The sequence below is a fragment of the Cololabis saira genome, chromosome 14 (assembly GCF_033807715.1).
Source record: "Cololabis saira isolate AMF1-May2022 chromosome 14, fColSai1.1, whole genome shotgun sequence".
Taxonomy (NCBI): domain Eukaryota; kingdom Metazoa; phylum Chordata; class Actinopteri; order Beloniformes; family Belonidae; genus Cololabis; species Cololabis saira.
In genome coordinates, this window is record NC_084600.1 from 30,369,916 (window position 1) to 30,397,514 (window position 27,599).

Sequence of the window (27,599 nt, forward strand, 5' to 3'; positions counted from 1 at the left end):
GTTCGTTTGGTCTCCAGACCCCCAGAGACCCGATGGCGTCTGTGGTGAGCAATCCCACGCCACAACCCACCCAAAATCCCAGTGGTAGGTGCTTGGGGACCCTTCAGATGTTGTCCAGATCGTGACCGGTCGGAGCATGATCTGTTAGTGCTGGTGTCTTGGCTGATCAGCGTATTTGCATCAATAACAGAACGTTTCCAGCTTCGGTCGTGATTTGTTCACCTGTCAGACGTTGTCTTGCTCCTCTCAGGTATTAACTGTACTTTTCCTCCAGCAGACATGACCACAGTCGCCATTGTTGGCCTGAAACCTGAGAGCAACTACGAGGTCAAGATGTCCGCCATCAACGGCAAAGGCGAAGGCGAGAGCAGCCTCCCAGGCTCTTTCAAGACCAAGCCAGTCCGTAAGTCCCCGTTCGTGTCCCTGCTTCCAGCGACCTCCCCCCTGAGTGTAGCGGAGCCCAGTCGCCCCATCCCAACACTCCCCTAGCGTCACGCCGCGCTCTGCCGCAGTCCTCCTCCATCCGCACCCGATACCCACGTTGTCATTCCATTGAATATGCGCATTATCAATGATATTATGCCATATCTTTAGGCCAGTATGTTCCTACTGGCCTACCAGTATGTTCGGTAGATTGATATCACCCATTTTTAAGGCTGACATAATGTTATTGTACGTGCTGTCACGTGACCGGTCATAGGTCCAAACATGGCCGACATTATGATTGTATTCTTTATGATTTATTAATACTTTTAACAAAGTTTCGACAGTTAAACCTTTTTTGCGGAAATTAAATGCATTTTCTTAACATTTCCAGCAAGAATTTGACATAGTTTTTTCTATATAGAAGGCCTAAATATTTTATGTAGTTAATATGGACCTCAAGCCAATAAGCTTATATGGGCTTAAATCCTCTACGTTATCATGAGTCATTCATTACGTAGTTTCCGTATCCGGGCTAGAACGGATACGGAAACGGCATCAGCAGCTTCGATCCGGGTTGCCATAGCGACAGAAACAACAAGATAATAATTTGTTTCTTTCATCTATTTAATTGTACTGTAACCGTTTGCAAAAAATAAAATAAAATAAAATAAAATAAAATAACATCTTTCAATTCAAGGTCTGCTCAGAGGATTTAAGCCCATATAAGCTTATTGGCTTGAGGTCCATATTAACTACATAAAATATTTAGGCCTTCTATATAGAAAAAACAATGTCAAATTCTTGCTGGAAATGTTAAGAAAATGCATTTAATTTCCGCAAAAAAGGTTTAACTGTCGAAACTTTGTTAAAAGTATTAATAAATCATAAAGAATACAATCATAATGTCGGCCATGTTTGGACCTCTGACCGGTCACGTGACAGCACGTACAATAACATTATGTCAGCCTTAAAAATGGGTGATATCAATCTACCGAACATACTGGTAGACCAGTAGGGACATACTGGCCTAAAGATATGGCATGATATCATTGATAATGCGCATATTCAATGCAATGACAACGTGGGTATCGGGTGCCATCCGAGCCAGAAGGAACCGCTCTCATGATCCAGCCGCTCATCAGCATGAGCTAACCGGTCCGTAGCTGATGGTTCCTCTTCCCTCATGCTTGCTTCACGGTAGCCAGACTCGGTATTTCACAGCCACAATGTTCTTCCGCCACATCTCAGGTGATTTAGCCGAAGCTGTCCGTCAGCTTTTGAGTATTTGCATTTCCTGAAGGCTGATTTAAACTTCACTGCGTTTCAGCTCTGCGTATGCAGATCCATTTTAAAAACGGACGCTGCACGTCACGTCCTGCCGGTGACAGTTTCTGCTCTGTGATGGTGACAGGAGGGCATGATGAAATACACACTATTTTATGTGGGGTTTTTTGTTGTTTTTTTTAAAGAAAATTTTGCAAAAGTCACCTGAGAAGTGGACCGGGGAAGTTCTGACCGCAGTTGCACTCGTCAGTCATAGCAGCAGCATCACCTCCCACCCCTCTATATCACCACCTCCAGCCATGTGTTCACATTTTAGTCTTTGTGATGAGATTGAAATTTAAGTCCTGTGCAACACGAGGATCTGCAGGGCGACACTCCCATTTACTCCGGGAAGGTTTGGTATCACGCCCCACCGAGGGCACAACGCTTCCCAGGAGCTCAGGTCTGCCTCTCTGCATCCGCTCGAGCTGCTTTAACCAGGCTACAATGTCTCTCAGACGGCGTCTTATCAGGGTCACGCATAAATCTTCTTCCATTTTTATTTTCAAGCAGCCTCAGTGTCACACTTTGATCTGCGCTTCATCACCTCGCTGGTCCGGAGAGAGAAAGGGAGCTCTATCCTCCTCCTGATTAAACCTGATCCACTAAAGCTGCAGAGATACGTTTCATCCCCACACGTGCACGCTCATGCACATGCACTTAAATCAAGGAGTATTAGGGCAGATAGAGTCTTATGGTCTTCCTTCATTCACCGCCAGACTGGATATCAAGTAAAACTATCAAGTTCTGATCAAAGTGGAGACTTTCAGTTTTATTTAGGAATTACAGCCATTTGAATCAAAGTACCTCGTTTGCAGTCGTTGGCTGAAGGTCTGGAGTCCCTGAACATCAGCAGATCCAGAGTTTGAGGGTCTCTCTGTCTTCAGAGACGTTGGACCGTCGTTGTAAACTTTCTATTTCCATTCATGAAGGCATCTGCTGATGAGATGTGGACAGTGATCCTCCTACCTCCTCTGGTTTTCTACACCAAGGAAAGACTTAAGTTATCTTCTGCCCTTTTTTCCGTGCTCTTTTACGTAGATTGGTGTTGTCTTGAAGGCCTGACGATGGTTTCCTTCGCTTGTTTTCAGATCTCTTTGGACATTTTGTCAGTAGCTGTAGACAGATTCACAACATGATATGATGTCCAGACCATGTATCCGTGTCGTATGGCCAGTACTCGAGTTGAGGGGGGATGAGGGCGGATGGCTTCCCCCCTGAAATAAAAACGGTCCAAATCATCCCCCCTTTCCATCCCTTATGTCATTTCATCAATGAATGTGGTTTTACTGCTATTTCAACATTTAGAGTCATCACCAGAAAAATATCACCAGAAAAATAACTTATTTGACAATTTTCACCTGTTTCAAGTAAATTTTCACTTGAAATAAGTAGGAAAAATCTGCCAATGGGACAAGAGTTAAATTATTAGTAGTAAAAAATGCAGCCTTCTTACAGAAGGCTGCATTTAACTGCTGCTATGTCATTCCTGCAGTATTTCTGCAGGTGTTTTGGTCAGTGCTATTATTTGTAATATATTATATTATTTGTAATCAGCACAAATTATCTGTCCCCATATGATAAAATCCACCATCCCCCCTGATCTTTTTTTACAACTCGAGTACTGCGTATGGCTGTAATTCCTGAACCTGTTAGATGATGATGTGGTGGTGTAAAACATAAGTCACCCCCTGCTTCCTCTGGTCCTGGCTGTATCTGGTGAAACACCTCGTGTTTTTAAAAGTACGAGTTGAACTTTGATTAAAGCCTTCAATGAAATTGGCCGAACGCTGAGAGGAACGAACGCTGCACCTGATGGCTGATGGCTGCTTCACTGCAGCACTTGTCGTCAGCCGGCGTGATCCGCGCAGAGGCTGCCGATGAGAGAGAGGCCGGCCAGCCGGGGGACGGCGGGTCGATGCCGTCGCCTTCCGCCTCATCCATGTTTCTCATTTCATTGTCTGTTTTTAATTTCTTCTTCTCTTTGTGTTATCGTTTTCTCATCATTGTTCTTTTTTTCCCATCTGTTCTGTTTTCCACTGGACTTCTCAGAGTTTTCTTTGACAAGTAAGTGTTTTTCCCCCCTTTTCAGTTTTCTGCATCATCTTCCTCCACATTTGTTTCCATCAACATCACATTTTTTTAAATATCTAAAATACTGAATTAAAAAGGTTTCTGATCACGTGATGTATTCTAGGGATGAGAGGTAGAATACAAACATCAGCCAGCACCTTAGATTTATGAAGCTTTTCATATTTGAAATATCACTTTCAGGAATTACGTTGTTGACATGTTAAAATTTGTGGGTTTTCTTTGTTTTCTTGTTTCACCGGATCCCTATTTTATACAGAAGCATAATAAATCAGCATTAAAGTTCCAAAATTCACAGATCGTTTGTAAATAGAGACGTATTGAGCTGCTCTGGACGGCGGTTTTGAGTAACACCGTGAAAAGGCTGCAGTCTGAAGGTCAGTTGATAAGAAAACACATCTAGACAAGAAATCGGGGGAAAAGTGAGTCAAGAGGTGGGCGAACACAGGAAAAACACAAAGAGCAGAGACGGCGTAAAGAAAAAGAATAACCACGGGGGCGTGTTTGTACCTGTCGTAAGTATTGTAAAATGTGCAGATGGGTTTCGTCAGTCTGAAGCTCCAAAACTGTCGACACAGTTGAAAATGAGGTTTATCGCTTTAAGAGGTCTAAAACTGAAATGCAAACATTTCCACAAGTTCTTGAAGTTGAACTTTGAGGTCAGTTACACCTGGTGGCTTTTATGGATTTACAGTGAATCTAGTCTCAGCCTAAACTGCGTCACAGCGACGCCGGTCCAAAGGACAACAGCTCGGCGATGACCAGGAAGTGATAACTGCAGGAGCTCCAGCAGAGCGCCAGCAGGGCCACCAGGACCACATTCAAGTTTGGAGCCAGCCCCTAGTGCTGGTCTGGATTTCCCATCATGCCATGTGAATGCTGTCCTATACTGGTTATCTGGGTTTGGGTCGCAGGGCTACAGATGCTAGCTGTCCCATAAAAAACAATCAAAACTTTACAGTTTCCGAGCCTTCGTGACCGCGGCCATAAAACTTTAACTCATTTAAGTTTTATTGTCGCCAACACACTGTTGGGCTTTCTGATGGTTTAAGGGGTTCAGTAATGTGTAGTGGTTCTGCTGGTGTCGGATAAACCATGGAAGGACGGAGGTTCAACTCCGAAGGCAGCTGGAGCTAATCTGAGGCTTTACGGTCACGACTGTGCAGGACAGGACCAGGGTTATAATAGTTTTGAATTTTTCATTTTAGTTTAGTTTTATTTCGTTTTGACTTTTTCTCCTTCAATTCAGTTAGTTTAATTCGTTTTTAGTGTGGGTTTGCTAGTTTTTATTAGTTTTTATATTTTCAAAAATGCTTAGTTTTAGTTTAGTTTTTATTAGTTTTAGTTTTAGTTTTGACGTCACGGACCGTGAGGCGTTAAGGTGCCGTAGCTGCCAGTTGGAGATAGACGGCCAGAGCGGTATAAATCGATCATACCAAGAGGCTTATATTGACAGGGACGAAGACGGAGGAAATTATATCTATAATTTCAGTTTGTTTTAGTTAGTTTTCTAAACACGCAATATAGTTTCAGTTAGTTATCGTTTTTGTCTTTTAATTTTCGTTTTTATTTAGTTCAGTTAACGAAATTGTTTTTTCAATTTTAGTTTTCGTTATTTCGTTAGTTTTCGTGAACGATAATAACTCTGGACAGGACGCCGAACCGGAGGTTCTGGGACGTCTTCTGCGCTTTTAAACTTGATCCCTTTTCTTCTGATATATGATGTTGATTTAAAAGCTTTAGAGTCCAAACTCAGCCCGTATGTACTACAGCCCGCAGTTTTCCTCGGTCCAGATTTGACGGCAGCGCAGCAGGGGCGAGTGTGGCCGCCTAAACTCAGCCACAGGTCCACCAGACATGAACCGGGTCTCCCATTTTCTCCACGCCACGCCTGGGCCTCACAACACGTCAGAACTAGCTGGTAACGCATAGCTCCCGCCAGGGCCGTAACTGGGCCACGAGTTGCCCCGGGATAGACGCCAGCGCATCCGCTGTGTGGGTTCTCGTTATTTATTCACGAAAGCATCATTTTTCCACGTCCTGCACTGTCCTCCATGCTGCACCGGGACAAACCCCTTGTCTTCATATACGGTGGGGTCCACTCACCTCGGTGCTCATCCAGACCCGACATATCTGATGGAAGGTTTCCAGAACCATAGCAGGAGAAACCTGCTTGGGAAACGTCACATGAAACTGGTGCAGCTCTGAGCTCTACCTGGTGCCGACTCCCGCTCATCTCATGCTGTCTCCACCATCTTTCAGTGACCTCATCGGTACCGCCCTCTTTTGCCGCCACCAGTTTGCCCCTTAGTGAGTATATTCCAGTCCAGAGGTGTGCAGTGTGTTCTTCACCTGTGCGTGCGTGCGTGCGTGCGTGCGTGCGTGCGTGCGTGCGTGCGTGCGTGCGTGCGTGCGTGCGTGCGTGCGTGCGTGCGTGCGTGCGTGCGTGCGTGCGTGCGTGCGTGTGTGTGTTACTCACCTGGCATCGCAGTTAGAGCATAGATGGTCGTACAATTCTGGTTTGGCTCGTCTGAGGGCTCAACACAGATTCAGTCATGTGCAAAAGTTTGTACACCCTCTTTTAATGCCACGTTTTTGTGTGTGAAAATGAAAGTCATCTGATCAACGATCAAGAAATTGGTAGGAAGCAAATACAATGTCAAACAGCAGAGTTTCTCTATTTTCACCGTGTCAGATGAAGATGAACCCCAGAAGGGAATAAAAGCACCATCAGGTGGATGATGGGAAGTACCTGCTACCCGTCTCCAGACGCTGCTCATCAACCAACCCTGGCAGACTTGCTCATTAGACGCGGGGGGTAAACATTCAGAAAAAGTAGATGTTTTGACAGGTTTCTGGTCTGCGTTCAGGGGTGTGGTAACACAATGCCGAGGGGGAAAGACATAAGCAGTAGTCGTAAAGAAGCAACTGGTGCTGCCCATCGATCTTGGAAGGCTGTTAAGGGGAATTTCTGAGGAATGTGGAGTTCAGTGTTTTACTGCAAATCAGCCGGGCATTTCATTTAAAACAATGCCAGCAAGGAAAGACATAAGCAGAGGTCTCAGGGAAGCACCTGTTGCTGTGCATCAATTTTGAAAAGGTTATTAGACCATTTCTAAGCCATCAGAGATGGAGAGAAACAAAAAGGAAACACCCCCCCAATCAGATGACTTATGTTTTTACACAATCAGAAAAAAAAACACAACTTAAGAGGAGGTACTAACTTTTCCACATGACTGTAAATAGACTTTGTAGATTATTAGTTTTGCTAACTGCCTTGATTTTACTAATGTTTCTAGAGTTACGTAGGCTAACCGTCTAACCGTGGAACCTCATTCAACATGATTAACACAATCTCTTTGTTCGTTAAAGTCAAAATCACAGTTTTTAAGGTCTTAAGAATTTGAAATACGTTGAAGTTTTGAATGTTAGACTTTTACTGATATCACAATGAATCTGTGGCAGCCGAATTGGGTTTTATGTGGGTTTGAATGTGATTTCTTCTTCCTCTGCGTTCATTTGTTCATTCATCTTGTTGAGAAGATGCAACAAATTTAAAATCTTAGTGGATGTGTAGCTGTGGACGATTAACTTGTATTTGGTAACTTAATTAGACCATTTTCACGAAGGTACAATGACAGAATAATGACTGACTCTTCGAGTCATTAAACATCGAGTCTGAGTCCAGTCTTCAGTTAAAAAATAAAAACAAGTCCAAGTCAACTGAGTTAACCTCCCTTCTCCAGGATCGTTCGTATCATCTTCTCAGATGACGACTGAAGTCGGGCGTTCATCCCATCATCTCCTCGGTGGTTCTTCTTCTGCAGTTTTAAACACTTGAAATCTCCAAGCAGACAACCCCAAGGACCCGTCCTACTGGGATCTTAGCACCATTAGTGTTACACAGATGATGTGAACTGGTGACCTGCACTGGTGACGCGCATTTTACAGGAAATGACTGCTGAAATCAATAGAGATATTATCTTTTACCATTTATGACATATTACATGGAAGAAAACCGAATGAGGACATGTAGCTGATAACGAGTCCTCATCCAAGTCAAGTCATTAAAAATAGGGTCTGAGTCCCGGACTTCAGTGCTGTCCCTCAGACTGCACTAGCCACAGCGACTCGTTCTAGTCAGTGATGGTGGTCAAAGTCCGTGTCGAGTCTACTTTGGTGCTGGACCATCGCTGAACTGCGTCAGTGTGCATCTGCAGTCCAACAATTCAGAGATTTGAACCCCGTACTAGGAGACATTCATTTCATTTGACACCACTAATCCCTTTTAATTGTCTGACGAGGTAGACGTCTCCAGATGGACCGAACTAGGGCTGTTCGATTAATCGATTTTAAATCGTAATCGCGATTATGTAATTAGAACGATGTTAAAACGTGAAAATCGTAAAATCGATTTTTCACTTTTTTTAAATTTTTTATTTATTTATTTATTTATTTTTTTACACCTTGTCTGCACACATATTAATGATTGATACCATTTTAATGATTGATGGAAATACCTCTCAATACCTGCGACAAGTGCCCCATGGGAGAGGCTCTTTAGTGTAGGAGGGGGCGTTGGAACATGCCACCGGTAGACCGGCTCGTGTTCCTTGCAAAAAACTTGCAAATGTGAATAGCAAATGTAATGACTGACATTACACACGTCTACCTCCTTCATGGGTTGCATTATTATTTAGCAAAGACCCAGTTTAGTTTAATTAGAAAATGTCTTGTTTTATTTAATTGGAAATATAACTTACTGTATGTTTGCAAGTGCTGATTTGCTGATTTTTTTTTTGTTACTACATAGAGTGGCTTTAAACATGTTTGTTTTAAAAACTTTTTTCAACTTATTTTACAGAGTTTTGCACTTTATTCATTCATTTTTGGTTTAATAAGAGCAAAGTTTGCACTTAAAGCCCAATGGGGCAAATGTTCAATAAAAAAACAGCATATTTGAAATTATTTCTTTGCCTTTTGTCAATTCACAAAATAATCGTAATCGAAATCGAAAATCGGATTTTGAGAGAAAAAAATCGAGATTTTATTTTTGGGCAAAATCGAACAGCCCTAGACCGAACCGACCCTGATTCTCAAGTGATCTCGAAGCGTTCAGGCAAACTCTCTCGACTCGTGCAGAGATTCCACTCCCAGAGGGCAGTTCTGCACTTTGACAAATATGAAGTCTTTCAGTATTTATCTGAGCCGACTGTCGCTGAAGCAGCAAACACTGCTTCCAAAAGCGGTTCAGGAAAGTTTGTCTCGCTATAAATCTCATCTTTGAAGACCCAGAAGATCGGTCAGATTTAATTTAGAGATGTTCGAGGTCTGTTCTCGTGAGCCAAGCGGCGGTGCACTTGCATCGATCGTTCTGCATAAATATCAGGACATCTTAAATGCTGCTGACTACTTCTTGTATCTCTGCTTAGAGAAATGATCCTCCAGGAGCCGCCAGAAGGCTTTTGAGTTGATTTTTTCCCCCTCCATTTTCAGGGCTAATAGTCTTAAGTAGCTCTTTCTTAATGACAGCAGCTCACACTGACGCTGCTCCTCCACCTCCACCTCCACGCGAAGTATCCTCCTGTTTTTATCAGCGTTCTGCAGGCAGATCCATCGTTCTACTCCAGAGAGACTCGCCATAATTTATTCAAGAAATCTGTCTGGAGGCGTTTCTTGGCCCGGCCAATTTCAGCTTGAAAGATAAAAGAAGTTTTCATTGGAGATCATGTTCGTCTTCTTTACCTTCAGACTTTGCAGGATCATTGCTGCCAGCTGCGCCAATGATCCTGAAAGTGGTCCAACTGAGCCATCTATCCATCTGAAATACATCTGACATTAATCAAAATAACTTTTTAGGTTAAAAAAAAAAAGCCACTACAGCTAATCACACTCATTTCAGGCCATCATTGTTCTCCATTGGGCCTTTGAGTTTACATGTTGTAGTTGGAGACTGTGGATAGAAATAATGACGGTTCAGAAGACTGCTTGACCCACTGTTGAGCATCTAAGCTGAGCCAGACTAGCCTCCTTCCTGCTGACACTTACAGTGTTTCACAGGCCCAGTCCAGGTTCCCTGTCCCCTGAAACCAGTGCTGGTTTTAAAGCAGTAGTAGTCTTCTTAACTGCTCTGGAATTTGCTATCTCTCTTAAGCCGGGCATACACTGTGCGATATTTTGAATCGTATGAGACTGCCCCATCTCACACTGCACGACTAGATCGCGGAGTTCAAAAGTTCAGAGCCCACGATTTATGTTCTCACACTGTACGACCCGATGCTCGGATGCGACCCGTCTGCTCACACTATACGATCATAATCCTCCCGTCGGACCTCTGTGTACTGGAAATATAATATATAATAAAATATCTGTACCGTTTCTGATTGGGTGGGCACTGCGCATCATTTTTAGACATAACAATGAACGCATATCGCAAAAGTTGTGTCTCGCGGAGGAACCCGACGTCCCAGCAAAATGAGAAGAGAAAAAAGAGTTGTTCCGAACAGTACAGCACAATGATAAAAACGAAATCACATTATGGGCGATTTTTATTATTTCACTTTAGTTTATAATTCATCTTCATTGTGGCATCATATAACACTGTTTTAGTCATTTTTGTGCACTTTTCGGCTCATTATATTGTATTTTTCTATTTCTATTTTTCTGGGAAGACGAGGTTGCGCCAACATTGTATGACGTCAGGTTTGTTTACATCAGGGGCCGCTGTTATTGGTCCAGCGCGATCACGTGGCGCGTCCGAAGCGCTCCTCGACACAGGCGCCGCTGGAAATAGTCCCGCTATTAAAATAACGATCTTGAAAATACTTCCCAAAAATCCGAGTTCAAACTTTTATCCTATGCTTAACATAAATAGCTCTTTTTTTAAAGTGAAAAGAATTTACACGCAGGAGGTGGGAACGAGATGAAACGAAAAGGTGGGTGACCTGACGGCCTACAGCAGACAGCGCACACACTGAAGGCTGATTTATGGTTCCGCGTTACACCAACGCAGAGCCTACGGCGCAGGGTACGCGGCAACCCGCACCGTACGTGGAAATGCGGTCTTTTTTTTGCTATTAAAACATGATTTGTAATGTGAATTTGCAACACTTAAACTACAAATAATAGTTTTTGACGTGACATCAGAGATTGCGCATGCTCTCTGTGAAAGGATGAGGCAAATCGGGTCGTAGCTGCTTCAACTGTGCGATTCCGTCACGAGGAGCGACCAGGATTTCAAACATGCTTGTTTTTCTTGCGACCTCACGATTTGTGATCAGGAGCTCGTCGTGAGGTGTTAATCTCTCGTCGTTACCCCACGTACACTGCACGAGGCACGAGCAACGATTGGGTCAAAATCGGGCCCGATCAAAAAAAAGTCGCACGACTGGAAAATCGGCTCAAAACGAGCCGATAATCGCACAGTGTATGCCCGGCTTTAAACGTGTTGAGCCTGAATCACTCAAGACTTAACGTTCACTGTTGGCTATTGGTACATTCAGCTGTGTTTGTTAAACGGAGCACTGATCCTGACGAAGCTGCCGCTGCTAGCTCGGAGGACACAGATACCAATACATCATCTATGTGCACAATGAGGCCAGAGCTGATTAGCATGTTTAAGCCGGTGTAGCTTGATGGTGGGAAAGCAGCTGTATTTTAAACGCTAGCCAACAACTTCATCTCTTTTCCATTTAACGTGTTTTTTTATCTTTTTGAAGCTTATCTCTGCTACTTGTAATGAAGAAAAACTGAGCCAAGAGCTAAACTCTTTCCTCATTTTCCAGAATACCAAATCTGGTTTCCAAACCTGATCTGTAATATTGGTTTAAGAGAAATCTCTGTTTTATTATCGTCACTGAGGTCTTGTTTGTTTGTTATATTACGATACTTTAGCTTGCTGCATCTGCGCGCTCTGAACAAGAGGTAACATCTAAACCCATGCTGACATTCTGCCATGTTTCTGTGGTTTAAATTCTTATTTGAAAACACATTTAAGCCACTAACCTTTTTCCGAACGTGTATTGCTTTAGTTTGTGATTAACTTTGTGGAAGCACCATCAGCGCTAACCTTGTACGATGTGTTCGGACACTAAATGTTGCCCTCTAACTGATTTCCATGTATTGTTTCCTCTGTGAAAAAGCTGCATTGTTCCTAACTCACTCTTCTCCTCTCAACACGTTGTAACGTCATTTAAGATCTCAGCTTGACATTAGATCCAATTTTAGGTTGCAAATACTCACAGTAAACGTTCCCGCAGACACGACAGTTCGTTAACTTCTCAGAACGAACGTCACAAGTGCTTTTAGATCGTCATGTGGTTCCAGATGTTTTCATGTGTTCACCTGTGTCCACCATGTTTTGCATCATGATCAGTTTGCATGCTGCAGAGTTTCCTCTGTTCTTAAAGTGACAATTATTCATCTTTTCTTAATGTGATTTGCTGTAATTTGAAGTTAACCATGTTTTTAAAGCTGACCGCCATGGTTGAGCTCACTTACGACCTTGAGTCTTAAGGTTGCTTCCTGGAATTGCATTTGAATGAAAAACTGTTTCAGAGGAAATGCTGCCGGGTGTATTAATGGTGCAATAGTGGTTGGGCAGTTTTGGTTGTTTTTATTTTATTTTACTTAATCTTGTTTTTTTTTTTAAAGCCACTCTATGTAGTAATACCACTTCTGACTGCTTTTGGAAACTCTTTTTCGCTCAAAACCTCATGGCCTCGGCAACCAAGCAACGGGTAACCAATTGTGGGCTAGTGATCCGGTTGATCAACTTGGTAGACAGTCACTTGACCCAGCCGATACAAATGAACTGGAGGCAGTGCTTAGCCATGACTAACAACCTTAATTGCTTTAGGTTGCTTAACTAAGCCTCGCCCCAAACCCTCCTAGGACATCCCAAAACTCGTCAGACCAGTTCCTTTTTTTTTTTTGTGTTATCAAGCCAAGAGACCAAAAACCATTTCATATGTGTATATGTTTATTTTTGCTGCAAAGTTAGAGAATTTTGCACAAGGAACTGACTCGCTTTTGGAGCCAGACCCTGTTGGTCAGTAGAGGAATTGCACTTACTCAGACACAAGAAACTAGACACCTCTAGTGGGAAAAACGTGGAATTACAACAATGTGCCGTACCATCCCTACTCATTAACATAGTACTGGCTTTTTTGTCAACACGGTAGATCTTTATACCTCCATGTGGTCAGAACTGGTGTTACTACATAGAGTGGCTTTAAACATGTTTGTTTTTTTATGTTTAATTAAGGATTTTTTTCATATTTCAACAACCAAAACAAAAGCCTCCAGCTGCCTCATATTTTCACTAACATATTTTATATATCTGTTTATATATATATATATATTTATTTATTTATATGTTAAGAGTTTAATTTATGCATTTCTTTTTCTTGTTTTGTTTGCAGTTTTGTCTTTAACATTTTAATTGTTTTGTTCATGTCGAGATGTTTTCATCATTTCAAACTGTTTTATGTTTCCCATGTTCCCCCAACCTCTCCCCGCACCCCCTCCACCCTACCACTCCTCTTGTATTTTTCTTTCAAACTATCATGTCCTTGCGCATCATGTGACTTTGTCATGTGGCTCTTGCATGGTCCTGACGATGTCGTCTTCGCTGGCCAACAGAAGGTAAATTTTCTTTGTTCATGAAGCATTTGTAAAGTTAGATTCATAGATTAGATGAGACATGAAGACTCTGCCATCTTTCATTCACTTACCGCTCATCCTAAACTCATACTAAACTCATACTAAACTCATACTAAAAAAAGTACTAAAAAAAATGTATCATGTTTCATAACCTTTTTTCACCTTAACTCTTCTTTCTGTCCAAAAAAGGATTATTTTTCACATTTTGCCACGCAGATTCTGATTTACATACGTACTCTAAAATTACAATAAGAGATGAATAAAAATCAGTGGCCATGTTATGATCATTATTTCAGACATCATTTTAGTCAGTTGTACCTTGAAAGGAGAAGGAGAGGTTCTTCCCGAAAACGAACAGATTTGGCTCAAGTGTTTTCTGATTGGTCCAGTTCCCGGAGGCTTGTCGAAGATCAGGGCTAACAGCTCATAAAAAGTTCAGTTTTTCATCAAACAAAAACCTTCTCAGCTCATCAAGGTGTTGTCAATGCTAAGTGGACATCACAACGGAGCGTTACACTAGCCAGCTGAATGTCTTTGGTACATTAATACGAGGCCTGTTTTAGTTTAACACTGCTGATTATAAGTGTGCAACTGACCTATTGGTGAGTCCCCCACACATCTGTCAGACGTCAGAATCTCAGATGACAACATCAGGGATCAACCCTGTTCATGTACGGCGGAGTAAGATTAAATTAATTTACTTTTTATAAGCTTAATGTTAAGAGACATCATTTTAAATTTACTGTAACTTCACATTTGTTGCTACACAGCAAGTAGCAGACCTGAAGTTTAACTGATCTCAACAGGCATTGGCTCATCTGCAATTGAGAGGCGGGTCTTACCGATAGGCCAGTTGCCAACACAGTGCAAACAATTTAAACACCACTTTTTGCCCAGACTTCTGAACTTCTGGTGCTGCAACAGCACCGCCTTTCAGCTTTAGTCTTTATGCAGATCCAACAGCGTGCAGGACCTTTTTCAGAAACACTTCCTCTGTGAAGTGTGGGGTGATAACAAGAAAAACACATTGTCTTTGCTCCATTATTGGCCCAGAAAAAAACATTTTGGATCCAATGAGCCATGGTTAGCCAACTCTGGCCTTAAAAACAAAACATATTTATGTTGTAGATGTCTGAGAAACAAAAGTAGGAACAAAAGTAGTGTTTAGTAAGAAAAACTAGCTGATCCCCAGAAAGTTCTGCTTTTAAAATGACACTGAAACTCTTGCTCCAGTGGATGCATACTCGGAGGACATGACCATATAAGGAAATCCCATACTCTGTGATGTCATAGAGATTTGCTTGAAAAAAAACCAACAGCAGAAAGTGTTCTAAGCCCCATGAAGACTGTGCTTGGTATATTGGAACAATTCAACATGTATACTGAATCTTCCAATAGCCCTCGGTTTAAATTAAAATTATAATAAATCATAATAACACTATAAATAAGTCAAAAAAGACAGAAAACTATAATATGGCCATGTTAGATCATTCACTAGACATTTATTTAGTCTGGAAAACTTTATTTATCCTCTAAGGAATACAATTCATCAACTTGGGACAGATGCAGATACTTTCCTAATAAAAGAAGCATAGATCATTGAGGAGTGGTTCAGTCACACATAGCAAAACATGCCTACTTTAAATGGTCTTACAAACATACAGGGGGGGGGGGGGGGTGAAAATATTTAGCAAGATTGAAGATCAGTCACAAAGAGGGTTTTTCAACAGTTAGCTGTTGGAAAAGCTTTTATTTCTTTCATTACTTGAACGAGAATTCAACTTTAAAGCTTCACCAGAGCAACCTGACAAGTGTCACTGTCTGAAATCTGCACGGTTTAACGCCAATGAGCTCATGTTTCACGTCCCCCTTTTTTAACGCGCACCGTTTCAGAGACCGGACTCCCAGCAGCCGGTTCCTCCTGCAGCATGCCAGTTCTGTTCTCCATTCCCGTTGCATCCCCGTCCTTCTTGCTCTGCTGCGTCGATATGAAAACCTCAATCCTGCCTGCATGTGTCTGCGTCTTGGGTGTCATGTCTTGATGGTCCAAACTAAAAACATTTACTTTTGCACAATTTATGGAATTTAGACCATTGCATCTCTCATTTCTTGTGTGATTAATTTCATTATCAGAACTGCAGTTGTGGAGAAGTTAGTGTTCCCTCCTCATACCTTGTTTTTTTAAATGTAAAAACATAAGAATGTGATCACAGTGAGTCTTAACATTATAAAGTAACTGCCTCAACATAACTTTTTTCACTGTGCGATTACATATTTGACAAAAGTAAAGCTGAAAAGAAAAAAATCACGTGGAAGATGTTCAGTGCTGCCATGATTTAAGAGCTTGTGGTGGCGAGACCCTGGGCCGTTCCTCTTTACAACTTTGTTCATGTTTTCGCCCGTGGCCAGCTCCCTTTAGGTCCTAGCAAAGCATTTCTATTGGGCTGATGTCTGGATTATGATCACATCTTTCCTAAACATTGAAGCTTTGATGTTTCACAAAATACAATGCAGATCTACTGGTGTGCTTCAGATCATTGTCCTGTTGCATGACCCAGTTTTGACCTCGCTTTAGCTTTAGCTGACGGATGGCCGCGCATTTCCCTCCAGAGGCGTTGGTGCCTGCACAAGACAACTTCCACCCATCTTGAATGTTTTCCGCTTCTCAATAATGTTTGTAAGTGCAGCAAACTGAAGTCAAACTCCTTTAGACATGTCTTTAAAAAAACGGTCCCATATATATGTGCAGCAACAGTTGCTTATGTCTTTCCCCATTGGCATTGTCCAAAACTGCCCAAACATCTGCCGATGGATCTGCTTGTGATCCAGTGGTCAAGACTTGATGATAAGCAGCACCTGGCTCCAACGTACCCTCTCAAATCCTAGGGAAGCACTGAGGGGGGTTCTTAGTATTTCCCACACAAGTTTTCTTTTTTTCTTTATTTTTTCTGAAATAAATTAAAAACAGAATTAAATTAGGTTTTACTAACTATTTCTCACGACTGTTTGAAAAAACACACAACTGATAATAAAAACTAAAATACTAACACCTTCTTTCTTGCAGCATGTTTCTGGTCACTCTTGTTTTCTGACTGTTGTTTGCTGGAACGTGAAGGAGGTTGCTGCGTGAGCGTTTTAGCTGCATGTGGACCCCCGCCTCTCACGCGCCTGCATGAGGCCATGGATGGTGGATGCGCCACATGTTGCGCTTGTAGATGTGTGGCAGCACCCAGCATTTCCAGCCTGCAGGATACGTCTACTGTCACTCCTCTCTGTTGTAGCCACAAAAAAGCAAAGACCACCTAACCCAGAATGATCCTTGTGGATAGCAAAGCTGCCTGCCGCCCGGCCGCTGCTGCGCCTGCTGTGACTAACCGACACTGTCTGATTCACTTTCAGCCTCCGTCATGCTCCCTCCCTCTGCTACCATGCCCTTTCTGAGCAGTGCACTTGGATTATTATGTGAAGTGCCTTCATGCATCTAATTGTAATAACTACAATCTCTAACACTGATGTCTGGACTGTTAAAAACCGTTAAAATAGTTTTCTTTTTAAAATATTTTAGAATATATGAACAGTAAATGTATTTTTACTCACCTGTCCAGTTATAAATAGCACATATTATGCTTTTCTTAACTGTCAAAGGTGCAAACCTTTATCAAACCGTTGTACTGCCAGTTGTCTAGCTGTCTAGCTGTCACTTCAAGAGGCGCTCAATCAATTAAGGAATAAATACAAGTTTTGAAAAAGTATTTTATTTTATATTAAAGTGACGCTCTGCCTACATGAGCATTAATTACAAATGCAGATTGATCCTCTAAACTTAAAAGTTCAGATCGACCCACATGGGCCTTTTTGAACAGTTCCTTGACCTACATACAGATGCGTCACTGACTGTTGAATATTAGTTCCACAGGGACCAAAACTCAGACATCTGTGGCACCGTAGAAAATAGCTCAGGACCATGAACTCTCATCTGTTTTATAGTATATGTCTGTGCTCTTTCCTACATTAGCATAAATTAATCACCAGGAGTTTACCTCAGGTTATGGAGCGACCGACACCAGACAAAGTGTTAGAACTTTAAATCTTGTGTTAGTTAACCAACAGCAAATGTGAAGTTATGTAACGCTGCAACTTCAGACCTAGTTGCTGTGTACTGCTGGATGTAGATTTGAAGTCTTGTCTTACCAAGACAAGTAATCGTAGCGTATGATGCATGAACAATGTTGATCCTGGATGTTGTCATCTCCGATCAAGTCCACCATAAAAGCTCAGTTCTGCTCTTTGGTGAAAGCGGTTCTACTATTGATTTATTTGTACTTGTCATTTTAGTTACTTAGATGTGTCATATTTTTGGACTGAACCGTGAGTCCTTATCGCTGCAGAGAATACGCACAAATCACTCCAACCTTCCTTCCCAAAAGACTTGGCAAGTGTTATTAAAAGGATAATGGTAACATGTCCAATCAAGGCCTGCGGCTCATTATCCAGCGACCTGACAGTCATTACTCAGGAGGACAGAGCAGATAATGAGGAGCGCCGAGTACGGCGACACCTCAGCCGAGTGTTGTTTTACACCCGAGCTGTGCTCGATAGAAGCTCTCGCTATAGGGTTGAAACGGTAAAACACGTCAGGCTGCCTGGAAAAAAAAAAGATTTATAGTTTTCTCTTCAATATTTTCATTGATTCAAATCATTTGTGAGGGGATTCCTTGAAACTGACAACCCACGAGGTTCCCAAGCCCATCCTGGTCCCCTGGTCAAGGTTAGAGGATGGTTTAGTTTAGATGTGCTGAAAATACACTAGACAGTCCTCCGAAAACACCCCAAAACCTTTTAAAAAGAATAACATCTGACACCTCAAAGACTGTAAGATAGAAGTCTGTCTGCACTCAGAGGCGAGAGATCTGGTTCCTATGGAAACATCTGTAGTCTCTCAACAGACCCTGGCCCACCCAGCAGTACACTGCATTTTGCTACGGGGGCCTCTCCATCCCACTGCTCCCTCTGCTGTTATTTCAGACACGTTACTGTCAGAGAATCTGAAATATACTTTTTTGAGAACTGAATCGCCTCTGAGGGGGGTGGGGCTGATCCTTTAATGGGCGGGGAGGAATAATCCATGGAAGCTCCTGGCATGACACCCAGAGGTGGACAGAGTCCTCGACCCCAGTACTTGAGTAAGAGTACAAATACTACTGGTCAAAATTTACTCCGTTACAAGTAAAAGTAGCTCAGTCAAAATATTACTCGAGTAAGAGTAGAAAAGTACTTGCTTTTAAAGGTACTTAAGTAACCACAAGTAAATGCTTTTAAATTTACTTTAAGTAAAAGTAAAAGTAAGAGTAAATTTCTCATTTTCCACATCAGTAAATTACTATATTGTTTCTAAATTAATTTAAGGATCTTTTAACTCTTGTTTCTGAGAATTAACTCTTTGAAACCAGCTGCACTGATGTGCTGCTTTTAGAACCACAATGTTATATAAAACCTGAAGAAGAAAAAAGAGCAGACCTGAAAGTAACGAGTACTTTTCAGCCTTCCTAGAAATTTACTCGAGTAAAGGTAAAAATATTTGTCTTGGAAATGTATTCAAGTAAGAGTAATAAGTACCAAAGAAATCTAATACTCAAGTAAAGTACAAATCCTCTGGATATGTACTTAAGTACAGTACTCAAGTAAATTTACTCCGTTACTGTCCACCTGTGATGACACCTTTGTAATAACTTTTATTCATCCCGTTAATTGAACGTGGACCTCCAGAAATGACAGCTAGGCAGTCTGAAAACTGGGTATTTCACAGTTTAAGACAACTTAGAACCACTAAAGCTCAGGAACCCCATGACATAGGAACTTTAAATGAAATGCTTTTTTTTTTATTTACAGTATTTTGACTGGAGACATTGTGCCACACAGCTATGATGTTGCACCATTTGGTAACCGATGTAGCTGCAGCCATCCGGCCAAAACATCAGAAACACAAGCTGGTTCAGGTCTTACCGGTCCAAACTGAACCAAACTGATCTGAACCGAGCTGCACTGCTTTAGTGATCTCTTAGCGACTGGATTTTTGCATCCTCCCCCCAATGCAGTTGACACTTGACGGGTCTCTAGGGCTCAATCCACAAAACAGAATCAATAGAAATGTTTGATTGCATACGGGAAGACGACCAAAATGCATCCTTTCAGAGCCATGTTTGGAGCTTTTTGGACCTGCTGTGTCAGCATTAGATACTTCAGTGCCACCAAATCAGACCATGATTAACACTCCACCTCTGATTGCGGTCTGCCATCTACTTCTGATTGCAGTGATAACCAGTGTAAGAACAAGCTTACAACAGTATACATGAAGCTAGAAATAAATTCCAACATTTGCGTCTGCGATCAGCATAACACTGAGCCGTTTTCACAGTGTTGAAACATTTGAAGCGTAGCCACTTCTACCTGGACATGTGTCGATTTAACAACCATATTTATGTTGACTAATTGCAATTCCTTGATTTATCCTGTGCAGGAGAACCGAGCGCTCCCAAACTAGAGGGCAAGCCCCAAAACGGGGGCAATGTCCTTAAAGTGAAGTGGACCGAGCAGGACGACGGCGGTTCTCCGATCAAACATTACCTGGTCAGATACAAGGCTGTGAGTATACCATGCACGGAGGTCACTCCGTACAACTTTGCATTTTCTTCTAATTTGTCAAGACAGAAATAAAAATGCAAAATAGTAAAATCTCATCACAGCTGGAACTTTCAAGAAAGAGAAGCGTGATTTAACATTTACGTATGTTCTTTTAAATACAACTCTACGGTATGTTTAGACTTTGTGTGTTTTTCACATCTGACTGTAGGTAAAAATATAATCATGAAGAGAAAAATTAGCAATATAAAATCCCCAACTGGCTTTGGGCCAAGCCCGGCCCAAGAACTAGCTAGGGTTGCCACCTTTCAGAAATAGAAATAAAGGACGCCCTGATTTCAGCAGCGCAGGAGCCAAAAAAAAGCCCCAAAACTTCTAAACTGAATAAAAATGTGTTTATTTTACATGAAAAAACAAAATGCTTTGATTTAAAGATTAAAGTGCTTTAATAGCATTGAACTTGCATGACTGTACAGACAGCCAACCATATAGCAGCTGAAATAGCCTCCTATGCTACGTATGTCCACATCAGCCCAGATGTAATATAGCCTACAGGTGAAGAATATGGTGTAAAAGTTAATTTATTTCAATAATTCAACTAGAATATGGTGTAAAAGTTAACTTATTTCAATAATTCAACTAGAATATGGTGTAAAAGTTAATTTATTTCAATAATTCAACTAGAATATGGTGTAAAAGTTAATTTATTTCAATAATTCAACTAGAATATGGTGTAAAGGTTAATTTATTTCAATAATTCAACTAGAATATGGTGTAAAAGTTAATTTATTTCAATAATTCAACTAGAATATGGTGTAAAGGTTAATTTATTTCAATAATTCAACTAGAATATGGTGTAAAAGTTAATGAAAATACGGTACAAATCGTGTCCCGTATTAGTTCAATACGGGACGCAACATTTTTTTCTCAAATAAAGGAAAATTCCGTATTTTACGGGACGGGTGGCAACCCTAGAACTAGCTGACGTTAAAAAAAAAAAAAAATTTGACACATCTGGACTACTTTGCGCTCGCCAGAGCCGTAATTGAGCTGTGCACGCCGAAGCAGCCCAGATTAGGCCCAAGTGTGTCCGCTACCTGGATGACAGCAACACAAAACAACCACTAACAGGTTCAAGACTAGTTTTGGTGTGTGGAAACGTTCGACTTTGAGACGACACGTAGATTTAACTGAAATTAGTTCCTTGCCGTGACTTGCAGTCAAGATTTAGCAGAGATCTGCCCTTTGAAGCTTCAATAATACATGGGGTCTGTGGGGAGCAGTTAACCTTTAGAAGGCTGCCAATAAAATGCTAAATATTATCTCTAAACTGCTTGATTCAAACTTGTATGGTTGTTTCTCGGTTCCTCCTAAATGTGTCAGCTGACAGAAACTGTGAAACAGCTATGCTACGTAGCGACCAGGCGTCGGTAAAGACACTTCTAGTTCCTCAATATGCGTACGTGTCTGCAATTGTGATCATCTGCAGCCCAAGGTACTGTTCCAGGTCTCGAGTCTGGATCTCATCAAGTCCGGTGCAAATACCCGGATGTGTACTTGATCCGCCCATTTTACCAAGGATGCGTCCAGCGAAGATCGAGCACCAACCGTACAACCGACCGTACGAGCATCCAGAAGCCTCCACTTACACTTGCGGAGGCCGTGAACGTGACGTTGTCGTCGGTAACCGACTTGAAAAAACTTTTATTTGACATCAAATGCAGTGTTTTTATAAACATTCATTCTAAATCAAAACTGTTTCGATTTGCGTGGTTATTGTTCCTCGAAGAGAATTTACCCTCCGTCCCGTCATATATGGACCCAAGGTTGTGTCACTACTTTAAAGGGGACCTATTATGAAAAACATAAGGGGACCTATTGCTTTAACATACAGTATATAAAGTAGTCTCCCCTCAGCCTGCCAACTCAGAGAAGGTGACCAAATTCTGCAGTGTCTGTACAGCCGCCTGGATGAGCCGTCCAGTGTGATGTGGATCTACGAGCCGTTCAGATTCTGCTCCCGTCGTTACGTAACGACGGGCGCGAATTACATAGATTGGCCTCCGATGCGTGAAACTACGGCCACAACTAACTCCGCCAGCCGGAGCTTCTGACATTTTTTCATAGCGGTGTATCGCGTCATTCAGGCAGCCAATCAGCACAGTGCCTCATTATCATAGCCCCGCCCACTCAGAATCCTGCATAGATAATGAGGTCAGAGAATGGGAAGATAAAGACAAGGTTTAGAGGCTGAATTTCTAATTTAAAGTACATTTATTAATGGATAGCCCCTTGAGATGAATCATCTCGTTTTCGAGGGGGTCCAACAAAAAACATACAACACAATGCAAAACAGTTACATACAACATACATAATACATAATACATAAGGCTCTCACACACAAACCTGCCCACACACCAGACCCCAAGACCCACCACACCTGAAGAACACAGGTAAACACTGCATATAATGCAGTAATAGCAACAAGAACAACAATATTAATGGTAGTCATTGTCATCATCATTATGATACAATATATGAAGATATATATACATTATATATGAAATAAAAAAATAAATAAAAATAAAATGAGAAGGCAATACCACTAGAAACAACTACATGGTTTATTGAGGTTGGAATATAGAGAGTTTTTAAAGAGGTGTAACGAATTAAGTTTTCTTATGTTAATGGGTAAGTTGTTCCAATCTGATGGGGCTTTGAACTTAAAAGCACGTCTGCCAATTTCTTCAAAGGTTAAAGGAATGAAAAAGAATTTATTTAGCAAAAACAATCAAAATCTTGTTTTTAAGACATTCAAGGCCTGTTTAAAATAGGTATTAGATGCCATAATAGCTCCCCTTTAAGTGTTTGAAAATGTTGCCGTTCTCTCTGACCGCGGTGTTTCTCGGCTGTCTTCAACCAGACGCACGTGTCCGACTGGAAGCCGGAGATCCGCCTCCCCTACAGCAGCGAGTACGTGGTGCTGAGTGGCCTGGACTGGGATACAGAGTACCTGGTCTACGTGGTGGCAGAGAACCAGCAGGGCAGGTCTATACCTGGCGTCCTTCGCTACAGAACAGATGTAGAGCCGACTTCCGTCCCAGGTACTATCCCATCATCCCACCCTCCACGTCCACACACCAGCCACAGCGCACACAGGCCTCCACCGTGACCTCCGAGCCTCTGCTAAGGTCCACTACCGGGACAGTAGGTCTGACATGAATCAGTTCACCAACTCCTACATTGTACCGCGCTAGCTACTCAGACCTGAGTCAGACCAGCATTCACGGCTTCCTTCTCGTGTTTTTGCCACAGCTCCAGTTCAGGAAGTAATACGAAGTACTGAATTCACATAAAGAGCAGATGTACCATACCAGTGTAGCATGTTTGGAGCGTCTTTGCAGTAAATAACTCCCGAGTGGATCGGTTCCCAGAGGCTGTCACGGTCGGCTGGTGCTCTGTCGCTGTGATGTGTTTAAGCTGCATACTTTACTTTGGGCTGCATCCCCATCCCGCTACACCCGAGCTGACTCGCAGCTCCAGCCTCCAAATGACTGTTTTGTTTTGTTTCTCTGACAAACATAAGATCCCTTTCCGCGCCGTCTCGTCTTTCCTCCATTCATCCATTTAAATTCTTCTCAAGCAAGAATTTCATTGATGAACCAGTGGCCTGTAATTAACTTCATCAGTAACAATCATTTCAAGGACTACTTATTTTTCATCGTTTCTTATGGTACCAAGTAAAGGAGGTTGTAGAAGAGATAAAAAAAAAGAAATGCCTGCGAGTCGTGGACCGGTTGTCTCAAATATCTACTTTTACTGAAATTTCCTCAGTTGGAGCTACTTACCTTCACTTTATTTAAAATGTGAGGACCGCCTTGCAAAAGTTGGTACAGTACCTGTTCTTTTAATCCTGTTTTCTGTTTTTAAGTTGAAACAATAAGAAGCATCAGAGTTTCTACTGAATGCAACCTCGGACAAACTTTCAGCGTGGCATCATTTATATCCGAGATAAAGTAGTACTTCCATGGTTCAAACGTACGGGCACACATTGATTAGTTAAGAAAAAACGGTCAGAAACAGCTGATGCAGCTCTGAAGGGAAAGCCAATAAAGCAACATTCAGGGATATTAATCCAGAAGACAAAGCAAGCCAGGATATTTTGAGCACTGTGTCTCTAAAACTATGGTATAATTTATAGACTTGTGTTGTTTTCAGCACCGAGCGCTGACATCATGTCTGGTTCAGGACCAAAATAAGAGGGGGGCTGCCAAGTACTCAGCTTCGCTCTCAGCGTTTTATTTCATGCTTTTATTACACTTTTTTTCTGATATAGAAATATAACCAGTCAATCCAACATTTTTCATCATTTTTCAAATTATTTACATCCAGCGTCTAAACAGTAAACAATTTGGAGATTGCATGACATCATTGTATGTTTCTGTGATTTAGTTTTGTCACAACCGAGCATAAATTGATCAGTGGAGCAGTAAAAAGTCAGAGCGCTTCATTTTCTCGCCCTTGAGTAGTTTGTTTTCTCCTATCTTCGTGCCGCTGTGTCCCTGCTCTTTGTTTCAAATCCTCTCATCATCGCCATCTGCTGTCTTCGTCTTTAACGCTTGCGCAGCTTGCAGGATCGGCAAGGGGCCTAGGTCTGCAACGGGCCTGGGTCTGCGACGGGCCTGGGTCTGCGACGGGCCTGGGTCTGTGACAGGCCTGGGTCTGCGACGGGCCTGGGTCTGTGACAGGCCTGGGTCTGCGACGGGCCTGGGTCTGCGACGGGCCTGGGTCTGCGACGGGCCTGGGTCTGCGACGGGCCTGGGTCTGCGACGGGCCTGGGTCTGTGACAGGCCTGGGTCTGCGACGGGCCTGGGTCTGCGACGGGCCTGGGTCTGCGACGGGCCTGGGTCTGTGACGGGCCTGGGTCTGCGACGGGCCTGGGTCTGCGACGGGCCTGGGTCTGCGACGGGCCTGGGTCTGTGACGGGCCTAGGTCTGCGACAGGCCTGGGTCTGTGGTGGCCGGTCTAGTTAGGGGGGGGATGCAGCCCCTCCGGTCTTTGCATGGTGCCTTTTTTTTTTCCAACCAAATTAATATTCTCTGGTAATTTCCTGAAATCCTTTCAAAGCACTTGCAGCCAGTGCATGGTGCATGAAGAAGCTCACTGTTTTCCTTTTCATGTGCTGTCTGGAGAGCAGCCACATAGCGGCGGGAGGTTTGGATCACTTAAAAACCAACCGGAGCCCAGTTCACATGGGCTTCACCCAAGTCCCTTTAATTACTCTCATTTAACTCTTCCTTTACGTTGAGATATTTTAGTGTTGCTTCCAAGCTGCTGCTGTTTTATTTATTTTCCTTCTTCACATTAAGCCACATGTGTAAAATTGCCGAGGTTTATTTTTAACTACAACATCTGCATTCAACTCGACTTTTCTTCTGCCGAGTCCCACAGCTGTTCCTGGTAAATTATCGGGTAAAACAGCTGGTGTTTGGCAAACAAACACTGAATCTGTACGTTGATGCGAGGTCCACTTTCAGTCAGAATCACACACACAAGAAAATTACTTCATGGAGAAATAACCTGTTGAATCTGTTGTCGAACTACGGATCTGGGCTCTGTAATTCCCTCAATGCCCTTTTGGCTCCCAGCGTGGCGTGAAAACTCTTCCACATGACACTCAAACTCGGCTCATCTTCTAAATTTGTTTGTGTAGTTTCCAAAGTGGCAGATGCCAACACGTGATTTATCCAAATCTCCCCGGCTACGGTAGACGTTGCAATAAAACTTTGCAACTAGATGGATAAACAAAGTGAAATAGCGGCCCTCAGAGGTCCGTGACCACGCTCATCCACGCCATAGACTTCATGACCAGCTTCTGTGTTGGGTGTGTGGCGTCTGCCCACCGTGACCGGTGGTGTGAAGGTGGCCGAGGAAGTGGCCCACTGTCCTGTCTGCATCCGTGCATGTTCACACGTTTCTTTTCTTTTCCAACACCGCCTGACCACGACATTCGCCACAAAACACTCAGGTCAAACATCAGAAATCTGGGTTTTGTGCGTTCTTTAGTTTTTAAGTTTCGTCACCAAATCAGGAAAAAAGTGTGTGGCGGGGGGGGTTAGATGTTCAAATGAGGGAGTGAAAAAAACAGTGGTATCGATCTGCTTGTTTATTGAAGTGTTCAGAGTCAAATGATCAAACAGTTTTTTTTTTAGGTTTCTCTTTTTCAAAACAGAAAGTGAACCCACAACCTTCATATTGATCAAGCTACGTGATCTATTACACCAAGAGTTCACTCAACTCAACTCTGTTTCATTTATAAAGAGCCTTAAGAAAAATGCAGTGGGCCATGGTGCTGGACACCAAGGGAATGACAATAAATAGAAAAACAATAGAGGGATAAGATAGAAAACAGCAAACAAATTACAATGTGGACCAATAAACAACTCAAAAAGCCAAATAATAAAGAAAGGGAAGGAGCATGAGGGAGCATGACCTAGCATGAGGGAACGTGGGCTAGCGTGATGGGGCATGAGGGGGCATAAAGGCTGGATTATGGTTCTGCGCTACACCAACGCAGAGCACACGCCGCTGCCGTGACGCCGTCGTGAATCCTTCGGACTTCTCTGTCACTCCATTTCGCCGTGGTGCAGTACCCCCCACGACCGCTAGGGGGGTGCAATCTTTTCCTGAATGGTTTATCCGACTTTTCCGGTCACAGTGAATCAAAGAGATAAGGACAACTATTATGCAAAAAACTAAAACAAAATAAATCACACATACATGAAGAAAAGTTCAAGACGGCTTCACGAACCGGAAACCAGAAATGCGTTGCTACTAAGCGAACCAATCACAGCCCTCTCGGTCTGCGTTTGTCTGCGACCTCTCGACGCGTAGTTACAATTTGTGGGAGGTGCGCGTCAGGCACGGCGTGGTGTGCGGCGTGGGGTGCGCGACGCGGCGCAACCTGCGGCGTAGGCTTGTTGTCGATTTGTTGCAGAACCATAATCCAGCCTTAAGAGAGCGTGAGCTAGCATGAGGGAGCGTTGGCCAGCATGAGCCACCAACAAAACTCAAACAACGCATCAAAGACAAAGCAGCCAGAAAAATGAAGAGAAAATCAAAAACCAGGGCAGGACGGACCAACAGCGAGGAAGATAAAGACAGACAAACCCACAGGGGTTGACGAGACATGGGTACAAATGGCCAGGCAGGGTCTGGCAAGGGAAGTACCGTATTGACCCGAATATAAGACGACCCCGATTATAAGACGACCCCCTCTTTTTCAAGACTCAAATTAGAAAAAAGACATTTTTTTAACACCAAATTAAATTTTTATACAGAAAATAATTACAGTACATCTGAAACAAATGATTATAACAATATATTTGAGAGAAAAAGCATGTTATTTTGCCTCATTCAAATCATGATCTTGAAGTTTGCATCATAACTTCTTCGAA

The 27,599-nt window shown here is 42.5% G+C and overlaps 1 protein-coding gene across 14 annotated transcripts in view; it reads left to right on the plus strand.

The window, feature by feature from the left end:
* The window catches only part of ncam1a (neural cell adhesion molecule 1a), a 383,668-nt gene that overhangs the window by 320,814 nt on the left and 35,255 nt on the right, over positions 1 to 27,599 (plus strand). For 5 of the 14 annotated variants that reach the window (XM_061740353.1, XM_061740355.1, XM_061740361.1 and 2 more), the window contains 3 exons: positions 278 to 403; positions 20,021 to 20,145; positions 23,066 to 23,246. In XM_061740353.1, the coding sequence (XP_061596337.1) occupies positions 278 to 403; positions 20,021 to 20,145; positions 23,066 to 23,246 (432 nt within the window). Of the gene's footprint in view, positions 1 to 274; positions 404 to 3,801; positions 3,817 to 6,102; positions 6,151 to 20,020; positions 20,146 to 23,065; positions 23,247 to 27,599 lie in introns of all 14 variants that reach the window. The other 9 variants (XM_061740348.1, XM_061740350.1, XM_061740359.1 and 6 more) reach the window with 3 other exon arrangements.